Below are 24,205 nucleotides of genomic sequence, written 5' to 3'. Positions count from 1 at the left end.
TGAGAAGCCCCAGGCTTTGGGCCTCTGATGAGGGTGGAATGTTATGATGGAGGTAAATCGTTTACCTCCCGAGTCAGGCAGTGAAAGAGAGAAGAGAGTGAGTGGGTTTCTGTATTCCCCTTTGAGACTATAACTACACTGACCTAAAGGCCTCACTGCCTAAAAGTCCTACCACTGCCCATCAGTGCCACTCTGAGAACATTACACAAGACCCCAACGTGTGAAGATTTCCCAAGTAGGAAACTAAACAGATAGTGGAAATGGCTTTGGAAGAGATACATAAATAGAAGCATTCCTTCAGGAATATGTTCTGGCACAAGGCCTGTCTGACATCTGTATACATGAAATCATTTGGTTTGCAGACAGCTCCAGTATCTTTCCAGGGAGTGAAATGTAAGGTGATAGAGATGAACTATACAAAAGAGTTAGCAAGCTGTCCAAAAAGGCTGCCCAAGGCAGTATGCACTGCAGTGCCAGCCAGTGCCAGAAAATGCATTTAGAGAAATGCAATCCTGTTTATTTATAGGCTGGTGAGAGCCGAGAGCCAAGCTACCGGAGAATATGTTCAACAAATATTTGCGATTTTTGGAAACAGGTATGTACTAGGTGTTGCAGACCAGAAAGAGACTATGGAGACCTGAGCTCCTCTCAGACACCCTAAGAAATGCTTGAGTTCAATGGAAGAAAGCAGTATTTATATTTAAGAGCAGCTTTACGTCATTTGTGGGATTTTGACAGATGTTTACAAGGGAAGGGAAAAATTCCAGGAAGACAGAAAAGCATAAAGCATCAAGGAAGAACCATTTAGTGCATTTTCCTGGAATGGGGATGGTCCAAATATGGCCAGCAAGTGGGGGACATGGCAGTAAGTAGAGCAGTGGTTCTCAGCCTGTGGGTCGCAACCCCTCTAACAAACATCTATCTCCAAAAAAATACTTACACTTTGATTCACAACAGTAGCAAAATGACAATTATGAAGTAGCAACGAAAATAACTTTATGGTTGGGGGTCACCACAATAGGAGGAACTGTAGTAAAGGGTCACAGCATCAGGCAGGTTGAGAACCACTAAATTAGAGGGTTTAAAAACTCGTGGCAGTGCACGAGGTTCTTCCTCTCTGGTGTAGGAGCCTGTACTTGACAGCCTGGGCAGTGGGACCAAGGGATGCTTGCAGGATTTGAAGACTTTTAGACAAGAATAAACTGAGTCAGGCATAGGATGAGGAGGCCATATTGGATCAGTTATGAGGCTGTTATCATCATCCAGGTAAACGGAAATAAGTTCTGTGTTATCTAGAGTTAAGAAAAAAGCAGGAGAAAAATTTGAGACATCTCAGAAGTAAATGCTGCAAAATTTCTTAAAGTGTGGTCCACACTTTAATTTTTTGAAGTGAGCTGGAAAATTCCTCAGTCGCTCAAGGAATTCTTCCGATTGGTTCATCTCACCCAGGCATTTTCCATCAATAACTATCCCTGTGTGTGTGCGGCAAAGAGAATCCAACAAAAGGGGGATTTGCCAGTTGATATTTAGAAGGAAAGGGTGAGGAAGAGTATTATGGTCCAGGATCCCCTCCCTCCATTCATATATCCTTATCCCCAGAATGTGATAGAAACATTTGTTTGTTTGTTTTTGAGGCAGGGTCTCACAAGCCTGGCTTCAAACTCATGATCCTCTTGACTCTGTCTCCTGAATGCTGGGCTTGTAGGCATGTATCACCGTGACCAGCTGGGGTAGACTCTTGACCACATACATAGGGGAGAGGTTGGTAACTAAATAGGATGTGAGCCCTTGCAAGAACCAGGCATGAAACAGAAGGGAGAGGTGAGAAGACAGAGGAGCAAGACAGTAGAAGAAGGACGCCTCAGTCTCGGGAAGCTGGGCTTTGAGAAAGTGATGCCTCAAGTTCTGTTTTGGTTTTGTTGTGGTGTCCTTGGCAAACAAGGAGAGGAAAGGGAAGCCGAACATAAAGCCAGAGGAAGGATAGAGGAGGGTAAGAACAGCACAGAGAGAGGAATGCCCCAGTTTCCGGAGGGAGATGGCCACAAGGGGGAGGTGATAGTCTAGTTCAGGACCTGGAGAGCCCTGATTTGATTTTGTGGATTTTGAGTCACTGCAATGCCCTGGTACCCAGGAAAGGGCTGAGGTTCAGAAAGGAAAAAAAAGGCAAGTCAGCGTTCATGCTTTGGAGTGCTGGGCAGACAAGGATTGAAATTGCCATAGATGATTTATGACAGTGAAAATGGAAAGTCTCAGAATGTGACAGCAGGATCCATTTACCAACATGGGTTATAATACAGCATTACAGATGGTCACCAAAGTGCTTGTCACCAAGCCTGAAGATCTGAGATAAATGCCTGGGGCCCCATGGCAGGAGATACTGAAATCCTGACATCTCTACCACACCAGTGCTGCAGCGTGTGTGTGTGTGTGTGTGTGTGTGTGTGTGTGTGTGTGTGTGTATACACAAGCACTCACAGGCATTTGTGTATACAACACACACACTAAATAAATTCAATTAATTTAAAAAAAAGTAATGCCAGGCAGTGGTGGTGCACACCTTCAGTCCCAGCACTTGGGAGGCAGGGGCAGGTGGATCTCTGTGAGTTCAAGGCCATCCCCATCTACAGAGCAAGATCCAGGATAGCCAGGGCTACACAAAGAAGCCCTGTATTGGAAAAAACAAAACAAAAAAAACAACAAAAATCTACCAACAGGATTATAAGACATGGGAAAAGGAACAAAATAAGTTTTTTTGTTTTTGTTTTTGTTTTTTAAAAAGAAACTATTACATCATGAGCTAATTACGGTAGACATATGCAAATAATGTTTTTAATTATTCATACTCAGTTCTCTCCCTGCTCCTCCCTACTCCATGGAGAGTAACTCTGACCCCCACATTCTCACTGGATATCCTTGAACTTTAGTCTCACTGTGGATATCAGTCTGTGTGTGTCTTAGGAAGAGCGGATGGGGAAGCTCCATGACTGACGCCATTTTCTAGAGGCAGAAGGTAGAGTGTAGGAAAGTCTAAACCAGTGGAGATAAGGCAAAGAGCTTGGGGCAGGCAAGAGAAAGAGAGAAAGATCCCAGCTCAGAAAAGGCTTAGAGTCTGGGTAAAATTGAAGAAGGGGATTTTACAAAGCGATGCTTCAAGACATTAATTAGACATTTGTTAATGTTTTAAGGAGAATCAAGTAAGGACTGATGTTGTTTTCAGTTACTTTTGGTACCTGCTTGCATGAAACTCTAGGAATACTTCTTCATGCATATGTACACGGAATAAAATGAAAAGAAATAAGCCAAAACATTAGATGTAGTTAATTCTTCATTGCTAGGCATTGCTACTTTTATGCAAGTTTTGAATAAAAGTGTGTTAGTCTTGGGGATAAGGCCTACCATGGGGATGTAGTCCCCTATTAGTATAGTATCTACTCAGGAAACTGAGACACAGGATTTCCCAAGTCCAGGGGTTCAAGGCCAGACTGGGCAAACATAACAGGTCTTCATCTCGGGGACAAAATGGGGTGTGTGTGTGTGTTTCTTTTCTTCTTTCTTTTTTTTTTTTCTTGTTATATAGCCCAACTATATCTCAGCTTCCTGAGCACAAGGTTAACTTCTAAGAATAGCCAGGATGGGAGACTTACATAGGATGGAGGAGCTAATGGGGTAATTGGATGTGAGGGGTTAAATTATTCTCTTAAAATGTCTGTCAGACCGAGGGTAGAGTGCATATTTAGCGGGAGACCCAGGTTCACTCTGCAAGGGGAGGAGGAGAGTAGAGGAGGAGAAGGTGTGGTGGGGATGGGAGGCAGCAGCAGCTGCTGTAAAAAGAGTTGGATAAGGAAGGCAGGAAGGCCTAAGGTATTTTGGAGGAAAGAGTCTGTCAGTATGGCAAGATCTGGAGAGTTAGACAAGTTGCTATTTGGTTCAATAGCAAATATTCTGGAAGGATGGATTGTTTGGCAGCATTTTTGATAAGTTGCATGTTCTGGGACAGAAGGAATTCTATGATATGACCTTTAATTAATTCTGAAATAATTTCCACATGGTTCAAATCATACTAGTTGAAACCCAAGTGGTAATTTCCATAGTCTGGGCTTTAACTGTGTCAAGGGTCTAGTTGTCCAACCACCAAATGTTAGGGATTATAATAAGAAAAACAAGCTCTAGAAGACCAGCTTCTAGAAAAGATTGCTGACTCAGAATGTGAGTAGGAATCTGTAAACTTGAATTGGATTTAGATTTGCTCATTCAATTCTGAGCTTTCACAAGTCAGGGGAAGAGATATGACAAAGAGAATTAGGCATGCTTCTTATATGAGATATTAACAGACTGAACTAACCTCCAAAGGCTGGATTAAAAACACTCGAGAGCTTTCACTAATTCTCAGTTGCGATCCAGTATAAACTAAAGAAGATGAAGGCTGCGGTGGGATTGTCCCCAGGCTTCTGGGAAGGCATCAAGGATGATCGTCACAACAGCCTGTTGGTGAGTGGTGATCTTTGTAAGACGGAAGGTTAGATTAGAGAAAGTATTAAGCAAGCCTTGCATCTTCAAAGTCTCAGCGACCTTTCACGTGGGTACTTTAAAGCTACTGAAGTATCAGAATTGGGCTTTGACAGGTAAAGACACACCTACCATACAGGCTTCTGCCAGGAAGGCCTGTCAGATAGGAGCCTAAATATAATCTCCTCAGACTTCCGTCATGAGAGCCTGGAGTCCATATTTGGAAAAGGTTATGAAGGGGGAAGTGATGAATGCAGAATGCTGTGGTTAATTAATGAAGCATAAAATTGGAAAGAGATATTAACTTGTCAAGGAGTAAATGAAGACAAAAGGATAGATGTGTACAAGAATAGCCAGAGTGTCTATCAGGCAAGGGAAGCAGATAGCAGGTGACACAGATCACAGGTCAAGAAGATCCTTGGCACTGGGTGGTGGTGGTGCATGCCTTTAATCCCAGCACTCAGGAGGCAGAGCCAGGCGGATCCTTGTGAGTTCGAAGCCAGCCTGATCTACAGAGCGACAGAGTGAGATCCAGGAAAGGCACAAAGCTACACAGAGAAACCCTGTCTCACAAAACCAAAAAAAAAAAAAAAAAAAAAAGAAGATCATTGGCTGCTATTTCTACAACACTGGTGTCACGACGGTACTGAGGAGTTTGGAGGCACGTCTCTCCCAGTATGTGAGCAGAGGAGCTACTAGGGGGAAAAGATGTTTGGCCACTGCCATATACAAAGTGTTCAAGGAATTCAAAACAAGGATAAGGTGACAGACAAGTCCAAGAAGGAAAATGTCACAATGCCAAGCCAAGTGTGGTGCTGCACACCTTTAACCCCAGCACTCCGGAGGCAGAGGCAGGCATATCTCTGAGTAAGAGGTCTACACAGTGAGTTCAGGACTACACAGAGAAACCCTGTCTCAAAAACCAGAACAAAACAAAAAAGAAAAAAGGAAACCACAATGTGGTGTTAGAGTGGAAAACCCAGAAAAGGGGATAGTCAGTGAATTAGGGGGTGACTAGAAAGCAGCTGTCAATTCCAACACAGCTGTTTTGGTTTCTTGCCATTGACTCAAGCTTTTAAACACAGTGTCAGGAACTTCTTTGCAAAATGTATGTTGACTAGTTGTGACATAATGATTTAGCATACACAACTGAAATTCATGTGACTCTTGCCTAGGGTAAGCGGGTGCACTTTCTACGTTATTAATTCCTACAGCATTTGAGGTTTTAGAAATTAGATACTTTGACAAGAAGGCAAGGTGGCACCTGCCTATACTCTTAGCATTAGAGAGGCAGGGGCAAGGGGATCATGAGTTTGAAGCCATCCTGAGAGAGAAACACACACACACATACATACACATTCACACACACACTCACACATATATACACTCACACACAGTAGGGAGGTGGAGAGAGAAAAAGGGGTTTAAACTAGAAGAATTGTATCTGACCTAAGGTTAACTTTATAACTCTGATATGTTCCAGTTTAATGACAGAGGCCAAAGAGGTAAGAAATGGAAATTAATCAGAACTTAATTCAAAACCAATAAAATATCAGTTTATATTGAAACTGTGACTTAAATCTAGTTGCAGTGATGACCAGGACCACAGAATCCTGTTTTACATATTAATTGTTGTAACCTCAACCAATCCAGACGTGACCACAACTCTCCTCAGGGACTGCCTTTCTGTCTGCAGACTTTCTCCTTTGGTGTCATATTTGATCGCTCCCATCTATAGCCAGTGTGGTGCCTTTCTTCCCCTATGTTTATCAAGAGACACCAGCTAACTACTACCCAGGTTGTAGGTGACTATGGGAACTTGTCCCAGAACCTTGTCTTTCATTTTATGGCTAGCACCTGTTATGAATCAGTAAACAGTTTATTGCAGAGATCCGCTGGTCTCTATACTTTGTGATTTTACAGATTCTATGAAATGGAACCTGTACCTCCAAATGACCTTAAGAAGAGATGTAATCACATGAAACAAAGTGCAGCATGGTAGTCATGGAAACAACAGGTAATAAAAGCCTACTTCCGAGGACCTTACACCTCATACTTGCAGAAGGCTTTGTTATATATTTTCCATAAGGGTTAGATTTAAAACCTACCCTGCCCCTAATAAAAGCATCTGAAAGAAGTAATGGCTTCACTGTTGCTCACACAACTATGGACAAGACTGCACTGAAGTTTGGATGTTGAGGCAGCTGCTGGGGATGATGTGCACAGGCAAGGACACTGGAACTTCTGACCCTCCCCATTTAGCGTGAGTGATGTGTCTGTGATCTCCACTGACACATTCCTCCGATCCAGGAAGCCTGGCCTGGAAGCATTCATTTAGTCCAGCTCAGCTGTTCTCGATTTAGTTTACCAAGGAATTTCCTTCTGTGGGTAACCTGTACAGGATCATGTAGCCTATGCTTGATGGTCGATTCAGAGATTTTCAGAGATGATGTCGTTTGTGCCTAATTTCTTCATGTTTGGTCATTTCACAGCCTCTTTGTTCCTTTGTGTGGTAGGAGATTTGGCTCTATTAGAGAGAACTGTCGGAAATATAATTGAGGATTTCCTGCGCCACCTGAATAAAGAGCTGGAAAACTCTCTGTGGTCCAAATGCCCTCTCAATCCTCCCACACTGGCATATAATAAGCATCGCATTGGCATTTATAAAGCCCATAGGTGCCACGCTTCCTATTTTTCTGGTGAAAATAGAGTCCTGTTGCTAAGCAGACGGGCAACTTTGGGAGAGAGCTCAGAGATTCTGAAATTTAACTCTAGAGGCTCAGGAAGAGAAACCCCCAAAGTGGCATATGGGCATGCTGAGACGAAGAAGCTGTCTGGGTGTCAAGGTCAGACTCAGGTCTGCTGCTTCCTCTCCCGGGGAGGGCCTGGAACGCCCTTATCTGACTGGGAAACTGTCTTCCACAGGCAATGCAACAGTCGTGAGCTCCCTGCCTAGCAGGCTCACCAAAGGAAAGGTTAACTGTGGAGAAAGAGAAGAAACTAAAAGTCACTGGCGTGACACAGACCCAGACAGTCATCGTCGTCTATTGTTCTGAGTGTAGCACCCTGAGGTTACCTGGGAGAGTTTATCTACATGATAGAATCTCTGTCCACAGTGAAGTTCCGTGGCTCATACTGCTGGCAGCTTGTGATGAAAGTTTCTAAGCATTGGAACCTGTTGGTGGTTAGGGACCCATCCTGCCCCGACTCCCTCCTCCACACAAAATGCTGATATACTTGCTTCCCTTTCTCCTGACCTGTCTGTTGCCAGCTTGTCCCTTCACTTTGTCCATGTCACACATTTAGAGGTCGAACAGGAAGTCAGAGAGTGAGCACAGATTTTATGGCCCTTTGCGAGGTAAGCGGAAGATGGTAAGGTGAGGATGCTCTGCCATGCTAATTCCTAAATGTTGAGACGAGGGCAGAAAGCTTACAGTCCTTACTTAGGTGGGGACTGCATCTGTGGAGTCTGGGTTAGAGCTGAGGCAGGGGCTGGCTTTTTCCCCACTAGGCTGAAAGGAGATGTACGGGAGGGGACCAGGGAGAGCATCTGCTAGACCACTGAACTTCCCCAAAAGCCAGGCTTATGGCACAGGTCCTCAGTTCTAGCTACTGAGCAGGCTGATGCAGGAAGATTCCAAGTTCAAGCTATGCCCAGGCTACAGAGTGAGTTCGAGGCCACCGTAGGCAACTTAGTGAGCCTGTCACAAAATAAAAAGGAAGAAGAGAGGAGACAGCTTAGCTAGTGTTGGAGTGCTTGCCTAGCGCGCGGAAACTCCTAGGTTCAATCCTCAGTAGCAGAAAAGAGAAAGTCACACAAGGTTAAAGGTCCATTTTTTTTAGAAAAAATATCCCTGTTGAAAAATGACTGAGGTAGACAATATTTTAAGATACGTTTCTAGCCACTCCAAATGCTTCCATTTCTGTCCTTACTGGAGAAAGTATTTAGCCTTCAAGCTACTCAGTCCTCTGAGTTCCTGTAATCATGGGAAGTAAAACAGCAAGGCAGGAAACAAAATGACGGACATTTTCTGGCTTTCACCTTAGAAAACAAACCCTAAGCATGTAGGGGAAGTACATTTGCAGATATTTTCAGGAATCAATGAACTATCATGGGTCAGCAAGGAGAAACAAGAGGTTTCCTTGGACCTGGGAGAGAAATGAGACTGAAGGACAGAGTCCTCAGAATGGTTAAAAAATCTAAGAGCTAAATTGACCTGAATATAAATCCTGAGGCTTACGGGCACTGCCACAACCTTGTAAGTGACTGCATCATGGCGGTATCCCAATCATGGTTCTTGCCTATTACCTGTCAGGCACCATGCAAACACATTCACACCTACTCTCTCGTGTGTAATCTTCACCACAGCACCTCAAGGCCAGTGTTGTCAGCACATTTTATAAGTGAGGCATCATGGCTCAAGGGCAGCTGGTAAGCATCGGGCCCAGGGATGGATGCAAATCCAGCTCTGTTTTTCTCTGCAGGATATCACACCAAGGAGCAGAAGCATGTACCTAAACTTGGAGAGCCAGGAGTTGTCTCAGACTTCCTTTGCTTTAAAGAGTTCTGTCTGGTATAGCGTTGGGTCATTGCTTCAGGCTGAGGATATGAACAGTGCTGGTCATTAGGGGAAACTTCCTGGACCAAAAAATAAAAACAAAAGGATATACCCGAGGCAGAAGAAAACGTGATGACAGTCTGTCACCACAAGGCTTCGAGAATCCTTCTCAGCAATTTTCTCATCCCTATACCAGACTTCAGAAGTCTCTCTGTAGGGATGTCAGTATTGAAGGTGTTTCCTATAGTCTGTGATAAGTGGAGGTCAACAATAAAGACCTATGTGTGCAGATAGTTTGATCATACCTAAGTCTGAACCATGCCCCTGCCTATCTCTACATGGCATTTAACCAAAAAGACATGCTTACTTCCCCTGTTCCTCACACGCACGTACAATCAATCAATCCGTTTCAAGATCCCCACTCAAACATGAGTCACAAACAGACATGCCAGCACTTACTTTAAAAAGCAGTCTAAGTTTTCAATGACTTCAGCCCAGATTTGGGCATTTCTGTTCAATGCTTTGAATACACGATGTGTTTCAGTTCATGGGGTCAGGTTACCTGGTTAGGATCAGGACCAACTTCATCCCAGTTGTGAGTGATGTGGCCTTGGTCAATGGACTCAAAGGGCTTGTGAGAAACTGAAGGGAGAATCCTATACAGCCAGCTAAGGGAAAGAAGAAAAACAGAAAGACATGGTTTTTGGTAATGTTCTGAGGGACATACATTGGCTCTGGAAGTGCCGTCAAGAAGACACTCAACCAGCAACCATCTGTAGGCTTTGATGTGAGAAGCAGAGACTCATCATGTCTCAATAGCCATCTCCTGCTCATTACCCTGGCCCTTCACTCCTTCCATGACACCCATCCTCTTCAGGTTGAGACTCTGGCTCCTACCTATTCACATACTGCCAAAAAATGAAGTATTGTCTTTCCCAACTACTGTAAGGGGAATATGTACAGAAAATCCACAGAAAAGCAACGTAAGACATTAACTCTTGTCTTTCAAGTCAGGACAAGGATTCTGGATAGCCTGATATGGGGAGTACCTTCATTATTTCTGAAAATAGAAACCAGCTTTGTCCTTTAAAATTACAAAGTGATTTATGACAATGGTGAGATAATTCTATAAATTCAAAAATCCCTGGGGGTGATCAGCATTTCTACAACTTTTTCATGGCTATTCCTTAGATATACAGAGCTTAACACTTGTTTCATATATTTCCTTGGGTATCTCCAATGCATATATTAGCAAAATTGGCAAATTGAATGATACAGGCGAGAAACTTATTCCCATATCATCCCCAATCTGGGATATTATTATAACTGCACTTTTTAGACATATATTTATTTTTAAATTTTTTGTGTGAATGTGGTGTATATGTGTGATATGTGGGCATATGTGTGTGTATGCATGGGTACACATACCTGTGTACATTCAGAGGCCAGAGTAAGACATTGGTGTCCTGTTCTATAAGTCCCCTTCTATTCCCTTGAGATAGGGTTTCTCACTAAACCTAGAATTAGGATGGCCTCTGGCAAGTTCTGACAACCTTCCTGTCTCTGTGCTCTCTAGCTCTGGGGCTATAGGTGAGGGAAGACATACTGGCTTTTTATGTGGGTGCTGGGGATTTGAACTCAGGTTTTACCCACTAAGCCCTCTCTCAAGCTCCAATGATTATACTCTCAAAAGTGAAATACAATATCTTATTTTTTAATGTGTCCTTTATTTTGAATAAGGTTGAATAAGTTTTGCTTATTTATCAGTCCTTCATCCCTTTTCTAGGAATTGCTTGTGGAGTCCCATATTGGTTTTAGTTGGGTTGTATTTGGTCTTTCTGGCATTAACTGAGAGAAGTTTTAGAATTTTCACTTCTCTACTATGTAGTTATAAAAAGTGTGCTCCAGGCTTTAATGAGTTGTATTTATGGTTTTGTTTGACTTTCCTTTTCTTTACTAAGTTTTGTTGTGTGTGTACATCAAGGCCCATCTCTTCTCCAGGGTTGGATCTGACTCAAGGAAGGGAAAAAGAGTCTGCTGAGGGAATCTTGAAGATGAGAGGGACATTCCTCACTAAGTCTTCTCAGGGGTTGACTAAGGAGGGAGAAGGACCCTTCTGTGACAGTGGAAGACCTGCTGTGCCCACCAGGCCCCAGGACAGTCCAAACTCAGGGGTGGAGTTTGCCTGTCTAGTCACTGAGCATCTGGGTGATAAGTGGGTTAAATTTGTTCCATACCCATCTGATTCCCCCAGCTCTCAATGCGACGACCTTGGACTCACTAAACCTTTCCAACCTCCCAGGAGTCTGTGGGGCTGAGCACATATGCATGTCTTAGCTCTGATGGTATGATTCAGCAACTTTCCTGATCCTATCCTCTTCATCTTTAGCTCCTAAGGTTGTGATAAGCACTACAAGTTCACCTAGGCACTCACTCATTGAATTGCTCTCTCTTAATCATCTGAGTTTTTACCACAATTTAAACTTTACACATTTGCTTTCCAGAGAGATAGATGGACCCTATAATAGTTTTGGTGTTCCTAATGCTTTGGTGTTTAAGTGAGTAGTAACTAGCTAAGAATACCATGCCGACCCATCTATAGACAGGGAGGGACATACTTTCCCACTGGAGGTTCGAGCATTTTCATACATTACTTGTGCATACCTTTGGAGAGTTCTAAGCAGATGGGTGTCCCTTATTTTTCAGCTGATTTTAGAAAACTCCCCAGGCTACACTACGTTGCCCTGGACAGAGATTTAATTCTGAAGCAGGGAATGTTGCCAGCTTCTTAATGAAATGCCAAGAGCTCCTTTTCAGCCTCCTGGAACAGAGCTCAGATCCTGCCAGCTGAAGATATTGCTGAATAATGGGGACAGGCAGCAGATTCTGGAGACAGGGTGGCCCAAGTGTAGAGAGATCATGAAGTCAAGCACACAGTCGTGGAGGCCAGGTTGTCATAAATAAGAACAGATGTCGTTTGTGGGTTACCTTATCTTGTCTAGAGGAAGAGATAGCCAAATAACAATAGAAACAATCTCTGATTACTTGTTCGCTTTTGTTTTGTGTTTTGTTTGCTAGGTTGGTTTGGTTTCTTGAGGCAGGATATGTAGTCCAGGTTGGCCTCAAATTCCTGATTCTCCCACTTCAGCCTTCCAAGTTCTGGGATTACGGGTGCTCACTACAATGCCCATCTCAATCCTTGATTTTTTTACAAATATAAGAGATTCTATCCCTTTGCCCACATTATCTCACAGTATCCAATTTACAAATGTAGAAAATCTGAGTGGGTAGACAGCTTGTTCGACACCATTCAACAGTAGAAGTAGGAGCAAGGATTTAACCGCAGGGGCCCTGCCTGCCTGCCTGCAGAGTGGACATGATTCGTTATGAAGGGAGGCGATATTTACCATGCATGTGCCTCTTTGTGCTCTCGCACTCCCTGGCCTGTCTGCTTCTTGGAGGACTCAGTGGACACAAACCCACTTCCTCCTTCTATCTAGGCTGCATAAGACCACTCCAACTCTCCTTTAAATCTCCAAAGTCAGCAACGTCATTCTTTACACATACCGGACCTGAACTCCCTACAATTAGATACTATGAATCCAAACCACAACATATAACTGCCTCCTGGGTCTTCAGCAGGTCTGCATCCAACCTGCTCCATAGACGTTGATTAGAGAGCAAGTTCACTGAGGTGACTTGTAGGATTAGAGTGAGCATAGAACATGCCATACTGTGCTAATGAATGTGCTGGTTTCTGGGAAAGGCAAATTCTGAAGAGGAAAAACCCTATTAATTCAAACCACATGGGGCCATAATACATGACCTTTCAAGCGCTTCAGCTTGGATTATCGGTTTTTGCGCAAAGAACATAATGCTTCTAGTCAGCCGAGAAAGATGTCTGAATCTTCTCTGACTGCAGTTTGAAACTATAGAATCCTTAGAGGAAAGTCAGAGTGTGAGGAACATTTCCTGTGGAGTTCTAGTGAGACTTTGTAACGGGACTGGACTTGGGTGCTTTTTTGCCTCTGTACAGCTGTTTCCTAGCTTTCTTCTGCCAACCACTTGCTGGGAATAAGCCTGGATGTCCCTGATGTGACCCCAGAATGCAGCACACAAGGAGGACCTTGGGGAGACTGTGGCTGGGATATAGGTCCTCCAGACTGTAAGTCAGACTTGGTCTCAGCATGTACCTTCTCTTATTGGTGCTCCGTGGACAAGTGAAGGCTGATCCCGATAGCTGCTCCGCGTAGAGATTGTAGGGGCAGACCTGAGGATTATTCTAAAACAAAAGAGCCAGCACATCATCATCATTCCACTACCCGAAGCATCCTACTTGCCCACCAACCAGCACAGCGGGGAGGGATCCTGGCCTGATGGGAAGGCTCTGGGCCACTGCACGTTACTATCACCCACCCATGGACATTTGTGACTTCCTCCAATTAGAAGAGTGGAACAGGCTTACTGTGGAAAATTCATAACATATGTGATGACCCATTACTTCACCAACCAAAGCCGCCCAATATTAATATTCATATATTTCTTTCAGTTCTTGCCTCCAAGTGACGATCCTATGTGACATATAAGCCTATAATACTCAGGAGTTTTTCTTTTGAAATGGACATACCATGCCACGAGCTTTTCTTTTCTTTTGTTTTGAGACAAGTCTTGATACGTAGCCCAGCCTGCTCACAAGCTCAAGATCCCTTACTTTTGCCTAATGAGCGCTGGGATTACAGGGCTATGCCCCCATGCCCAGTATAAGTACTTTACATACCATGAAATGGCCACCAAAACGTTTTGAAAATAAACCTGTTTCCAGTAAGTTTTGCTTTTATAACCAGCATTGGTGAGGACATTGTCATGCATATATTTCTCAAGTAACTTATTTTCTCAACATGGTCATCTCTGATGTCCTCCAAAGGGGGGCTCCCAGGAAGTTCCTCCACCCTTGGACTTTGGGGCCTATCCTGGAAGTTCTGTGGTTAATTTCATTAATTTGGGTTGGTTCCTTTGCTGTAGCTAATCACCAATTGAAAGCCAGTTTTAATATTCTTGTTGCTATATTATGCTGCAACACCATTGTCCTAGTGATCTCGGAAACTGGACAGTTTGTCGAGCTGTGGTGTGTGGAGCTATGGGCCAACAGGCTTGTCTTCTAGGTCTACAGTTCGGAGCTCCCAGCATTCCCCTCCACGCTTACCTGTCCTTCTGGCAGGGAACCCGGGCAGCGAGGGTCCTCTGAAGCACACTCGTTCCCAAATCCAGAAATGTACTGCATGTGACAAAGACACAAATTTCATCATTACTGGGATGTATTTGTGTGTGTGTGTGTGTGTGTGTGTGTGTGTGTGTGTGTGCATGCTTTTACATGGGTGTGGGTAAATATATGTGTGGATGTGGAAGACCACAGTTGATATTGAGAGTCTTCCTCAATTGCTCTCTACCTTATTGACTGAGGTACAGTCTCTCTCTGAACTGGAGGCTCACTGGTAGCCTGGCTAGCCAGTTTGCTGCAGGACCTACCTGCTGGCCCCAACTCTCCTAAGCTAGTGCATTCTGAGGATCCATACTCTGGTCCTCACACTTGAGCTGTAAGTGACCTACCTGCTAAGCCGTATTTCCAGCCCCTAATAGGATTTAAAGAGCATTTTACAACATTGCCATTCTACAAAGGCAAGGATAACTACAAGGCCATGCATTGTAATATCTGCTCTGTCTTGGCTGCTGAGCCATTTAGGAAATACAATATGTGTTTGTGCATTTTAAATAGTTGCAGTTAACCAGAGAGGAATACTGGATATTGCACAGATTTTTTTGCCCTTAACCATTCTTGCCTGATTTTATAAGCTTGCTTTTAATGATCCCATTTCAAGAACATGCTCTTTAATTTTAGTTCTGTCTGGAAATTCCTGGGCGGGAGATGGCTCCCCCTGCACACCCTAAAACAAACAGACAAGAAACCAAAATCCCAAACTGGGAAGAGGTATGTGGTTTTAAAGAGGCGGGAATATGTTTGTTAGAAAACACCTTCCACGAGAGCCAATGTTACCTGGATCATCGTGTGCATGTGGTTTTGTGTGTGTGTGTGTGTGTGTGTGTGTGTGTGTGTGTGTGTGTGTGTGTGTGTGATGTGTATTTGCATCTGTGTGGATACAAGAAAAGAAGGGTTAAAGACAGAATGGTTTTTAGGAGATGTTCCAGCCAAGAACCTTTTCAAAACAATGGAACGGAGACAACTATGATTGCCATCTCTCAGGTTCACAACTCAGAGGGGAAAATGAAGTATCTCAACAAGATAACTTACAGGGGTCTCCTGAAATTTATACCCCCTTCAATGGTAAAGACTGCTTTGTTGATGGTAATTGGTAAAGTCAATAAATACTGGTCCTCGAAGAATATCTCAGTTATCCACAGACAGCTGAGCTAGGACCAAGTAACTGCTGGTTTGAACGAGGTCAGTCCTGTTTCTTGGAAAATGAGGGCACAGCTGATGCCGTCATACCATGAGAGCCCTGCTAGACCTGTACAGGAAGGCTCTGCTACCCCGAACTTCAGCTCCATTGGAATTCCTTTAGGCCCCTGAAACAGCTCAATTCCCCTCTCTCGACATTTATTTACAAAATGGTTGCATGAAATCATGCTTATGATCTCTTGGTCAGTTTGAGGAAGAACAGCAGAGTCTGCAACAGCTTGGCTCAGTTACTGCTCATCCATTGTGAGCCAAGACTCCCTCTTGCCCTGTTTAGCACACCTGATTTTGGGTATAGGTCTGTCACTGTCTGGTTTCTTTGCTGTTCCACGTTTCCTGAAGGTTGGGACTTTGCCAGTTTCATTTACCTCTGTGCACCTTGTGTCTTGGCCCATGGAAGCTATTCAGTAAGCCCTCAGAGCCGGTCGTCGGAGTGCATGCTTGCTGCCGTGACTGGGATTTGAACTCCCTTTGCTCTAAGTCAAACACGAGTTGATTTTAGCCTAGGATAAGGAGAGTGCAGCCTTCCTGGGTGAGTGAAATGCCGCCATCTGAGCACAGTTCTTTAAGAGATATAAGAAGGATGGATGTGGGTGGAGGGTAGGCCCTACAAAGTTCTTGGCAGCTCTGGGAAGAATGAGTTAGATGTAACACGCTTAGATGTGTGAGCGATGATCAGGCCAGCAGTGTCTATATTTGGAAGGAATATGAAATGTGAAATGTTATGACCTAGAAAGCAATGGCAGTGAAATTATTCATTTGCCTTCAGACACGGGTTTTTTTTTGGGGGGGGGAGGAAGGTGTTTCTGGGGATTGAACTTGAGGCCCCATGCATATGCACTTTACCACTGAGCTATACCTCTTAACCCCCACAGTTCTTAAAATTTTCTCTTGAAAATTTATCAGAATCTCCCCTCCACCCCCCCCCCCAACCAAGTTCTATTCTAATGAGATTTGTTCCAAGCTGCATGCAGTTTGGAATTATAGCTTTGGGGAAATGGCAGCGACTATCCACTATCCCGAACCTCCACGGAGTAACAATTTTCTTCTCTCAAAATGAACCTCCTGCTCACCACCAACAGGACTGAATTTGAGCTGCTGAGAATCAGTAATGACCTCCAATTATCTTCCATTCTGTGAAACAGAATTGTAGATCAGCCTGTGACAGGAGCCACTGAGGATGACAGAGGCCTCTCTTTGTTGGGCTGTGGCCTTGTTCCTGTCTGCGGGGAGCAGGGGAGGTCTGAGAGCAACCCTGTCTAGCTGAGCTTTCCGGCAGGCAGGGGTGGATTCACTGATTAACCTTGCAGGTCTTTGTTATGGCTAGCCTAGGGACAAAGGTTCTAAGTGTATTCCGAACAAGGGGAAAAAAGGGAGTTAGTGGTTCTGAAGCATTTGATGAAGGCTGTGCTCTAAGGTAGAAGGGAAGAACAATTGTTGGTTTAGGAGGGAGCCACCCAGAGCTCCCAGGGAAAGAGAGAAGGAGGCAGGAAGGGAGGGAGGGAGAGAAGAGGGAGGGAAGGTAGCAATTTTATATCTTTTTTTTTTCCACCTCATGGAAGTGCACTGGCTTAAGAGGCGGGCGGAAGATGCTGAGTCACCGTCACCGTTAGCTCATTGGTCATCCCAACCTTCCAGGAGCAAAATTATAGAGGCGTTTGTTAGATTTTTTTTTTTTTTTTTTTTTTTTTGCCACCGAAAGCTTCGCAAGGGAGGGGGAAGGGAGGAGGGAGCTGTGTTTCGCAGCTGCTGTCTCAAGGCTTTGAGTCCAAGGACAGACTCTGGACTCTGCTTTTATCAGCTGTGAAAAGCCAGGCACTCCAGCTCCAGTTGCCTCTGGGATTATATAAAGATGCACCTTCTGCAAAAAGTGAAATAAAAACCTGACATTAGGCGGGTGTGTTTGTTTCTTTCAGCTCAGATTTCGGAATCATTTGGTGCTATATAAAAATACGATTTTCTTTCTCTCCAAGAGAAATACATGCATGCTTGTTAAATGAAAGAATACATTTCTGAGGCCCACGTGACTTGGGTAGAGTCACTTCTTTGGCAGCTCACTGGCATCCAGTTTTTCAATTCTTGCCTGGTCCCTAGGATGTGATTTACTTGTTAGTCATTTGAAGGGGTACTTTTCAGTCAGGTTCTGGGTAACACCTGATGTGGGTAGCAGATGTATACCTTGTCTCCTTGTACTGGGTGCTATAGAAGCAGGGACATGCCTGGGGAGACAGAGGCCCAGGGCTCTTCTATTATTGTTATTTTTTTCCCTTTGAAAGGATCCAGTTCTCTTGGCTAACCTTAACAGAATCATAGAATCTAGGTTGTTAAGCAAACATGCAGGTTGCTGCTGCAGGCTGAATGATGGTCTGGAATGATCTTTGTGTCTTATTTCTTTTCTTTTCTTTCTTTCTTTCTTTCTTTCTTTCTTTCTTTCTTTCTTTCTTTCTTTCTTTTTGAGACAGGGTTTCTCTGTGTAGCTTTGTGCCTTTCCTGGAACTCGCTTTGTAGACCAGGCTGGCCTCAGACTCACAGAGATCCACTTGCCTCTGCCTCCTGAGTGCTGGGATTAAAGGCATGTGCCACCAACGCCCGGCTGTGTCTTATTTCTTATTGCCTGAAACTAGGAGGCAGGCTTTTAAATAGACAGCTTATGACTTTGAAACCCCAATCCTTTGGAAAACAGCTTTCAAAGTGCTTGTTATGGCTTAGTTAACGATGAACCAGAAGCCTCGGGTGGTGACACAGCCTATGATCTCTCCTGTGAAGCAGATGAAGAAGACTGGGAGTTCAAGGTTATCCCTTTCTGCATAGTGAGTTCAAAGCCATCCTGGGTTACCCAAGACCCTATCTGGAAGAAATGAAAGACAAAAATGAAACAAAACAGACCAATGAACCAGAGAAGCAATCTGGGGTTCATAACTGTTGGGTAAAGGAACCACTGCAGAGCTTAAACTGGCTATAAAGCTAAGAGATAAATTAATGACAGCCAAAACAAGTTATTCCTTCCTGTCCCAAAGCAAACAAAGGCTAAAAGGTAAACTCATGGCCAGAGATGGAGTTAGCCATCTCTTCTCTCAAATACCTTCAAAGGTATTTGAAAAATACAGTCCAAAGAACTGCCTTTGACAGCAAAGTTAAAAAACAAATGTATCCTAACACAGATTAATTCTGACTTCCTGAATTGGCCTGAGGAAGGAGAGCAGAGGTTTTCCACCTCTCAAGTCATGGGAGCAAATTGCAGTTTTCATGCTCATCTTAATAAAAACCTGAGGAGAGGCAGTCAGTTGTTCACACTGGTCTCTGTCACCTTATAACTTGCTGTCTCCTCTGGTCTCCATCTTTTATCTGGGAAGGAGTCTAAAGAAGGTCTCCCTAACCTCTGGCAGCCTCACCCACGGCCTGAGGTAATTTCCCGGCTGCCCTGAGGTAACTTAGAATGAACTTGGACATGTGAGCAGATACACATCTGCGGATGTGATTAAGTAATCAGTTCTGGGGATAGGGAGATTCCCGATTATTTGAGGCACTCTAAGTGAAATCACATGTGATCTGTTAGGACAGAAGTAAAAGGTAATTTGGCTGAAAAAGAGGAAGCAGAGCTCTGAGTAATACACTTTGAAAATAAGGGAGGGGCCGTGAGCCAAGGAAGGCGGACTCTCTAGAAACTGAAGCCAGAGAAATAATCTTTCTAGGGCCTCCAGAAGAGCTCAACCATGCTGACCCTTTGATGTCAGCCCAGTGGGACTGATTTCAGATATCCTCTCTCCAGAAGTGCAGGAGAATGCATGTGTTGTCTTAAGCTAATAAATCTATGGTAATTTGGTGTAGCCCAATAGGAAACGGTAGGCCAGAGGGTCTCCCTTCTCATTAACCCTAAGAATTATTTCAGACCCAAAGCCAGCGAGTCTAGGGTCCGCTGGTGGGGGCCCAGAGTCTGCGTGTGAAACCAGCTGTGCATCTGAAAAACAGCAGCAGTGAAGAGACATTGTCAAGCACATGGTAGTTCCACCTTAAACCTCATGTCATCACTTTAGCTTTTGAATTTTCTTCCTCTAGCCCAGCTTTTATGTAAATGTGACTTCATTCCAGGTTTGGTGTTGACACAGCCATTGAAATGATGGAGGAAACACGAGGAACATTTTAAATTTAGGTTTTATAATGTTTATTGATTGGGATGGGCCCGCTTCAGTCTGGCTCTCTGTGGTAAGATTCCTGACCTCTGGAGATGCCCTTTCCTTCTTGAGATTAGACAGCAGGCTGGGCAAGCCTTTGAAACTGAGAACAAAGGCCAGGGTGCCATTTACATGCGGTGGCATTTTGCATAATAAGTTGCTTAAACATTGCGGCAGGACAGGATTTTGGATATGATTTATTTATAAATGGTAAGGATGCCTCCTCCCTTGATGAGCTTCCTCATAGGCTTTCCATCAGAAAACAAAGCTCTTAGGAGTGCCCCTTCCTCCACATCTTTGACTGAACCACTGGCCTGATGGTCTCCATTATCTGTGCCCACTCCCCTTCGGTTCAGATCTGCACGTGGGTCCCCTCCTGGGCACCCCTATTCATGCAGCTGCTCCACGTTAGCTGAAACACTCGGTTCCTGGGATGCACAGATCATCCTGCACATTTTGCATCTTTACACATGGTATTTCCTCAGGCCTAGTCCTCTGTCACTTCACCTAGGAACAGCTTCCTTCCAGAAGCTTCTCCATTCCCATCATGCATCTACGGCTATGTCATGAACTAGCACGGAATGAGAGCTAACTCTAAATCTGGTGTGACGATAAAGAAGACAACCTCTTTGCTGTGGTGCTAAGGGCCTTCAAGGTGCCTATTAATTAGAGAGCTGCTTGATTTACTGTCCCAGCTTTGATTGAAAAGCATCCTGGCAACATTCAATCCCTAATCCCAGGAAGAAGCCCAGGTAGTCTGTGCCTCTCAGCTTGAGCCCATGTGCCAGGATGTTCTAGTTCTCAGTGAGCTTTAGACACTGGGAACACATTCTTCTCCCTGGCCCAAAGGCACCAGTCTAGCAGGTGCCACCAACCCTCTTTTGGGGGCCCAAAATTTGAACTCTAACAAACCCAAGTTCTACTGTGGTCTCCATCATTTACCAGCAGGGATTTTGGATAGCGCCTTAACCTCTATGAACTTCGTTTTCCTTATTGGTTTAAAATAGAAAAAAAGGGCACCTACACCCCAGGGTTACTGTGAAGGGTGCTAACTCATACAGCACATGTAGCACATGACCCACTCATTCTTCTCACCTTAAATGGCACCTTAAATAAAGTAGTACTGTCCACAGCTGGCTCTGAGCTACCAAACGATTAAGCAGATTAAGCACATTGAACTGGCTGGCCGGAAGCAGTCCGGGAAGTTGCAGCCACAAGGATGACAGAGAGCAGGAGACACAGAGAGAAATGCACAGTGTCCATTTAGAATGGGAGCTCTCAACATGCCCACTGATCCACAAGACAATATTAGAAATTAGCAAAGGCAAGGATACAGTTGCCTTCTTTCGTCCCTTCTCCCGTGTGTCCTCAGCACAATCAGCATCATCGCACCCACCAACACTGCGATGCAGCATCTGAACACAGGTCAGGCCCCTTCAATGTGTGTGTGTGTGTGTGTGTGTGTGTGTGTGTGTGTGTGTGTGTGTGAGCACCTACAGAGGCCACAAAGGCTAGAAAGGGGTGTCAGAGCTTCTGGAGCTAGAGTTGTGAGCTGCTGAACAGGTTCTGGGAACGGAACTCAGGTCCTCTGGAAGAGCCCGGAGTGCTTGCAACTACCAAGCTGTCTCTACAGCCCCCACCCCAAATCTTCTTCACCTCTGACCCCAGCAAGCTCCACACATTCTTGCTGAGGAAGGCACAATAAACCTGTTAGATATCTTTCCACTCTTGCTTTTCCCTCCTCTCTCACGTTCTCTCCATCTCTTCTCAGTTCTTTTTCTAGTGTTGGGGCTTGACACACGCTAAGTGTCCACTGTCCTGTGTAAGTGACACCCTTAGGTACATCCTCCCATCTTAATCCAAATCCAGATGGAAGGGTTCTTACCTTTAGCTCTGCCATTCTAACCCAGGCCAAGGAATCTATGAGACACCAGCGCTTCTGTCCCGCTTTGAAACTTCTCTCCGAACGTTCTGGGTTTCACCAGTTCACCGTGTCTCCTAGGTCAGCACGTCACTCAAGGCAGAGTTGCTTAATGGACACATTAGGCAGAAAGTCCAACATGCTTGCATCTAAAATTCTTGCACAACTTTTTTTTCTTTTTGTATTATTAACCTCAGGTCATTTCTGAGGGCATTGCAGAGAACTGGTTCCTTTCTCTGGAGGTAAATATTGACCAATTATTTGTTCCATTTCAAGGAAGGCTTTTTTTCCCCAAAGGCAGAGAATGTAATGTTAACTGAGAAAGGAACTGTGGGAGTTAGCACCTGCCAGATGTGACAGAATTCTCCCCCAGTCCTGACTCAAGCCAGGAAGGAGCAGAGCCCGTAATCAGTGCCTATGGAGAAAATGCAATGTACTTTGTCCCAAGTGTAGAGCTGTGGGAAGGAGGGGACCAGGACTGGACGCTCCCTGCCACTGCCTCCCACGGATGAGCTCAGTTCCCAGGGTTGGAACTGTTGAGAGCCTTAAATGTTGCGTTTACAGTAAGCTGGGATGTTTCTTAACTTCTTAATTTCTGAAAATACATTTAGAATGTTTATAAATTCTTTAGTCATTTGCTTCCTAATAATGCCGACCACCCTCCAGCCTCCTTCTCCTGGACTCCCTTGTCCTCCATCTTGGCCACTGGAAGGTTGAGACCTCATGACTGGGCGTGTTCAGGAAGGAAACATATACCGAGGCTGGCCTGTGCCAGATTTTTTTCCCACAGACGTTACCTTACTTAATTTTACAAAAACAATTTTGTGAAGTAGGATTTACTATTACAATCTCAGATGCAACAGCACGGGAAGGAAAACCGGCTTTGAAAAATCAGGCTAGGTGATTTTCCAGAAATGAAATTCTAATCTTTAAATGCTGGCAAGGAGAAGTGAATCCTAAGTCAAACTTCTGCAGCTAAAGGCTTCAGTGAAGGGTTTGTTGAGCTGTGTAGACACTAACTAAAAGGTAAAGGGCCACAGTCCCTAATACATGATTGACAGGACTAGAAGACACCTAGAACATGTGCACCCAACCTAAGGGTAGGATGTTTTATAATACAATTTGTGAGAAAAGAAATAAAAAGCATTTCCATGGAACCCATACTGGTTATAGATAAGAAGGGCAGGACACACAGGGCCACAGGGGCCCAAGTCAGTGCACAAACAGAAGTCTTGCTACTGCTTGCTTGCTTGGTTCCAAAATCAGAATGCAGTGTGGCCCTGAGGAGTGACCCTCAGCACACAGAAGAGGGATATGGAAGAGTTTTTCTTTGCTCATTAACCTCGAGTTGTGAATTTAAATGGTCTTCTCTTACCTTGTTACTCCTCTGTTGACTGGCATGTAACTTAATATAGGACATCTCAGAATGGAGGGAAAGGAGGAGGAAGGAAGGAAGGCGGGAAGGAAGGAAGGAGGAAGAAAGGAGGAAGGAAGGAGGACAGAAGGGAAAAAGGAGGAAGGAAGGAAGAAGGAAAAGAAGGAGGAAGGAAGGGAGGGAGGGAGGAAAGAAAGAAAGGAGAGGAAGAAAGAAGGGGTGAAATGAAACCATTATAGGGTTGGGGATTTAGCCCAGTGGTAGAGCTCTTGCCTAGCAAGCACAAGACCCTGGGTGCGATCCTCAGCTCTTAAAAAAGAAAGAAAGAAAGAAAGAAAGAAAGAAAGAAAGAAAGAAAGAAAGGAAGGAAGGAAGGAAGGAAGGAAGGAAGGAAGAAAGAAGAAACCATTTTAGTAAGTTGCAAGCCATTACCTAGCTTCTTCCCCATGTTTCTGTGTGCCCCTTGAATGTGACTTTACCATTCCTTTTATCAAGAAAGTCTTCAGCTAGGCATGGTGGCATATAGCTGCCACCCCAGCACTTGGCAGGTTGAGGCAAGAGAATTTTGCGTTCGTGGCCAGCCTGGATAACACAGCGGGGACTCTATACAAAAACAAGTCAAGAGATGGAGTCTTTTTCTTCTCTGGATCTTGGGAAACATGACATGAGAAAACAGTGGCTTGAAAAATTGGCCATAGATACTTGTATATTTCTAGTGGTCTCAGACTAACATGTAAAAAGGTGGAACTAGCTTCCAGGGGCCAGGCGGCAGCTCCGTAGCCCACACTAACTGCCATACATGTGGATGAGGCAATCTGGCTGCCAGATGACGGCAGACATGTAAGTGATCCCAGGTGAGAAGAAACCGTTAGCTAAACCGAGCCTAGATTGTTGGCTGAAAGACTTGTGAGTGAACAGAACGGCATATTTTACACTGATAAGTTTGGGAGTGGTTGGTTAACAGTGACATAATTTTACCATATAGCTAAAAACCATGTGTTCAGCTCTAAAATGGATCCAGGCTGCCAATCTGAGATCCCGCCTTTAGATTATGGGACTTAGCACCCTTCAGAGCTCAGGACTGTGGCATACTGCGTTTGCAGTGAAATGATTTGTCTGTGTATGAGATATTCCACATGGAAGGCCAGTCTTAGGGGCCATGTTAGTTGAAAAAAAAAAAAAAGGATGTTGGTACAAACT

General features: G+C 44.4%; 1 protein-coding gene across 1 annotated transcript in view; it reads right to left on the bottom strand.

Moving 5' to 3' along the window:
- The window catches only part of Hgd (homogentisate 1,2-dioxygenase), a 48,267-nt gene extending 26,658 nt beyond the window's left edge, over nucleotides 1–21,609 (bottom strand). Inside the window, exons 1-4 of the mRNA XM_036203990.1 lie at nucleotides 21,595–21,609; nucleotides 14,269–14,340; nucleotides 13,259–13,347; nucleotides 9,628–9,733 (exon numbers count right to left, since the gene is read on the bottom strand). Coding sequence (XP_036059883.1) covers nucleotides 9,628–9,733; nucleotides 13,259–13,347; nucleotides 14,269–14,340; nucleotides 21,595–21,609 — 282 coding nt within the window. The remainder of the gene's footprint in view (nucleotides 1–9,627; nucleotides 9,734–13,258; nucleotides 13,348–14,268; nucleotides 14,341–21,594) is intronic.
- Nucleotides 21,610–24,205: the final 2,596 nt, after the last annotated feature.

The sequence above is a fragment of the Onychomys torridus genome, chromosome 12, assembly GCF_903995425.1.
Source record: "Onychomys torridus chromosome 12, mOncTor1.1, whole genome shotgun sequence".
In the NCBI taxonomy this organism is placed as follows: Eukaryota; Metazoa; Chordata; class Mammalia; order Rodentia; family Cricetidae; genus Onychomys; species Onychomys torridus.
This window is presented reverse-complemented; position numbering and strand designations above follow the sequence as displayed.